The 4143-nt window shown below is 35.8% G+C and overlaps 1 protein-coding gene across 1 annotated transcript; it reads left to right on the plus strand.

The window, feature by feature from the left end:
• The first annotated feature begins 207 nt into the window (after positions 1 to 207).
• Positions 208 to 2294, plus strand: LOC149149897 (disease resistance protein UNI-like). Its single transcript, XM_089442616.1, has 2 exons — positions 208 to 488; positions 602 to 2294. The coding sequence occupies exons 1-2, from the start codon at positions 208 to 210 to the stop codon at positions 2292 to 2294; spliced, it is 1974 nt and encodes a 657-aa protein (XP_089298742.1).
• The last annotated feature ends 1849 nt before the right edge of the window (positions 2295 to 4143 follow it).

A 4143-nucleotide genomic window follows, 5' to 3' on the forward strand; every position in this document is an offset into this window, starting at 1 on the left:
GTATTTATATGATGATTGATTTATATAATAACCATGGTAGATCAACTCAGTCTGCATTTTGAATAACGACTTATGACTTTGTATCTCCTCCATGATTTCACAACAAACATGCATATTTTTCGTATTTATATTTGTTTATTAGCCTGTGTTATAATGTCTCTCGCCCCTTTAGACGCGGGATTTCTTGGGTTGCCGAGCCAAAAATAAATGGCAGTGACGGCTATTATCACCGGAGTGGCAGTCAATACACTCAGTAGCGCTATTGCTCCACTCATCCGACAAATAGACGATGTTATTCGGTTGGATGAGAACCGTAAGCTTCTGGAAGGGCAGTTAAATCGTATGAAGACTCTCTTACTCGATGTTAGCGATCAATTTCAAGATCGGCAAAAGACGCCCCCTCAATCTCTGCAAAATTGTCTGCGAAGGATGCAAGATGCAGTTGGAAAAGCAAGAGAGTTGATCGATTGCTCTCGAAGGCGGCAGCGGTGTATCAGTTGCCTCCTTTGCAAGCCTAAACTTTCTACAGAAATCCGGGGTGGAAGACAACATTTGATGAGCTCTTTCGCAATCTTCAAACCGACTTCTCTGTGTTTCACAGTGCTCAACAGATTGCCTCCGCGGCACCACAGCAGGCAAGCTTACTGCTTCAAGACGAACCAGACACCGGACTGGTAGGGTTGGAAATTAGATCTGCTGAAAGACGACTTGAGAGGTGGCTTACAGAGGCCCCCCGCGATCGGATATTTGCTGTATATGGGATGGGTGGGGTTGGCAAAACAGCGTTGCTAAAAAAGGTTTACAACACCTACAAGGTAAGTGTTGTTTTTGATCATGTGATTTGGGTTGCAGTTGCCCAATTTTCCATTCTGGAGTTGCAGAGTCGTATGGCTTCTGCAATCAATTTAGACCTCAGTGCCTATTCTTATAATGATGTTGATTCGCGGAAGATGAAGCTGTCGGCACATCTGAGGACGAAGAAATTTTTCCTAATTTTAGACGATTTGTGGAGCGCAGTCACTCTGAAAGAATTGGGCGTGGAATTTGGCGAGAACAAAGGGAGCAAAGTTGTATTCTCTACTCGAAATAGAGATCTGATTCCAGAAATGAAAGCAGACCAGTCCATGCAAATACAGCGACTGCCAAGAGAGGAAGCCTGGGAATTGTTTTGCAAAGTAGCTTTCAAAGACGGGCATGTGCCTGACGAGATAGAGCATATTGCTAGAGTCGTCGCGGAGGAGTGTAAAGGGTTGCCCTTGGCTATAAATGTCATAGCGTCAACAATGATTGGCAACCGGCCTGTAAATGAATGGAACCTTGCTTTAAGGCAGATTCAGACTGTGGATTCAAATTTTCCAATTACTCATCCTCGACTTGATCGAGATCTGTATGAGCGATTGAGATGGAGCTACGATAGTTTACCCCATGCTCATTTGAAAACCTGTTTTCTGTATTGTGTGATTGCTCCAGAGGACTGGAACCTTCCGGTGAACATTATATCGCAGGTCTGGATCGCAGAAGGTATAGTAAAGAGCAAAGATTTGGACTCCTTAATGGATACTGCGCACAGCTATGTAAAGTTACTTGCAGATCGTTCCTTAATCCACATGCGAGCAATTGGTGGATCCAGTTATTGGGGCTTTTCTTTTGTAGTACACGATGTTGTGCGGGACATGGCAATTTATATGGCAGAGAGAGAGGAGAATTTTGTATCCATGGCAGGTCAACATTGCCCCGACATCGACGCCCTTTTACCCGACATCGAGACACGCCATAATTGCAGGAGGCTCTCCCTTATTGGTAGCAATATTACGTCTCTACCAAACAAGGAATTGAGATGTCCAAAATTGGTCAGCCTATTTATAACAGACAGCCGTGAATTAAAGGAGATTCCGGAAGCATTTTTGCTTGACCTCGTCTTTCTGAGGGTGTTATGTTTAAGTCAGACGGCTCTACAATTATTGCCAAGATCGTTGTGGCAATTGAAACAACTTGAATTTCTTGGTCTGAACTATACTCAAATTGAATATGTGCATTCAGGCATTGGCAGTCTTTCAAACCTTCAGTTTTTACATCTCAGTGGATGTAAGAGGTTAAAATCATTGCCATGTGAAATGAGAGATCTCAAAAATCTCAAACATCTGGATCTCAGCGGATGTCATAATTTAGAATCATTGCCATCTGAAATCGCAGAACTCAAAGACCTCAAATATCTGAATCTCAAGGGCTGTCGTAAGTTACAGGTGATTCCTCCTGAGATCAGACTGCTTACAAATTGTGAAATTCTGCGGTAGAGAAGAGGGACAGGTGATTCCTCGTGACATTAAATTGCTCTCAAATTTTGGCGTTCGTGCTTGTACTGGAAATTTTAATATAAAAAGGATGTGATCGTAATTTTTCTGTTAATAAAATTTTATTGTGCAAAATACATTCTTTATATAAATAAATATATTTTCAATTATATTTTTATATATAATTTTTATAATTTATAAGATTTACATATCATTCTTAATTTAATTGATTAATTAAAAATATGTATTTGTTAATAACCATTATAAAATCAAATTTTTTTGATTAGCCGTAGTCTAATGAGATTTTTTTATTAGTTTTTTTTGCCCCGAAAGTAATGAAAATTTCAGTTATATTTTGAGAAAATCTGACGAGGATTTTAGTAAATCTAAGTTATAGTGGTTAAATTTTAGTTTTGTAAATTTTTTTAGGTGATTTTGATGGTGCTGAATCCATTTCCATCATTAAAAACAAAATTCCAACACTGCTTCTAAAAAATGAAATTCAAACGACTCCCTTTAAGATTATTGGAAAGATAAAAATTATGTGCAATTATTGACATGTCTCCTCTAAAGAACAAATATGTAGACACTTTAATGGATAATGCTCACAACTATGTAAAGCTAGTTGCAGATTGCTCCTTATTCCAGTTGTTTTGGAAAATTGTGTATCCATGGCAGGTCAACATTGCCCAGACATCGACGCCCTTTTCCCGCACATCGACATTTGAGGTAATTGCAAGAGGCTCTCCCTTTATAGTAGTGACGTTTCTGCCACCAACATAATTGAGATATCCAAAACTGGTTAATGTAGGACACGATTTTGACTTGGAAGTGATTCCGGAAGCATTTTTCCTTAACCTCCTGTCTCATAGGGTGTTAGATCTAGGTAACACGGGCTACAATTATTTTCAGAATCATTGTGGCAAATAAAGCAACTTGAATTTCTTTGTGTGAATTACACTGAAATTGTAGATGTGCATTGAGGCATTCGCAATCTTTAAAACCTTCGATTTTTACATGTCAAGGGATGTATAAACTTACCATCATGGCAATGTGAAATGAGAGCTCTAAAAATTCTCAATTTTCTGAATCTCGGGAGATGTCGTCATTTGAAAAGCATTGCCACGTGGAATCGTAGAAATCAATGATTTCAAATATCTGGATCTTAGGATTCGTCGGAGGTGATTCCCCTTAAAAGTATAATGCTCTCAGATTGTCAAATTCTACATTAAAGAAGAGGAGTCTTCGTGTAGAATGAAATTTTAATTTGAGGCTATGATCATAATTTTTATTAATAAAATTTTATTATGTAGTTTGATACCAATAAAATAAATTGAGTATTTTAATAATTACTTAATATTATATTATTTTCTTATAAAATATATATATATATATATATATATATATCTTTTATTTTATGGATATTATTTTTATGTTGATTTTAAATATTATTAATTATACATAATTTATTATATGTTAAAGTAATAATCTTAAAATAGTTATAATTGTCAAATCCTTATGAATGAAGTTAAAAACTTAAAGCCTATAGGAGTGAAAGGGTGTTATAAGTAAAATAGGAGAGAATTGAACATATTGGTTTATAAAATAATCTCATTAATTATTTGTGTGATTTATTTTGTTTTTGAGATTGTCTTTTTCAAAGAAAATTTAAATAAAAAAATGATTTCATTAAACATATAGCAAATGATGACATTGAATTTACAAAAGTAGATGAGATTGAATTTACAAAAGTAAATTTAATGTTTTTTTTCAAAATGATCATTAAGAAAAGAAAAGATATTATTGTAATTAATATTTATGTCAATTATATTATGATTTAGATATATTTTAC

The sequence above is a fragment of the Pinus tabuliformis genome, chromosome 9 (assembly GCF_031772625.1).
Source record: "Pinus tabuliformis cultivar Carrire ecotype Pingquan chromosome 9, CPIR1, whole genome shotgun sequence".
In the NCBI taxonomy this organism is placed as follows: Eukaryota; Viridiplantae; Streptophyta; class Pinopsida; order Pinales; family Pinaceae; genus Pinus; species Pinus tabuliformis.

Excerpts from the sequence above, each read along its gene's own strand:
- LOC149149897 (XM_089442616.1), top strand. The coding sequence starts at position 208 with ATGGCAGTGACGGCTATTATCACCGGAGTGGCAGTCAATACACTCAGT. Across the intron at positions 489-601 it reads TGCTCTCGAAGGCGGCAGCG|TGCTCAACAGATTGCCTCCG; the intron begins GTGTATCAGTTG and ends TGTGTTTCACAG.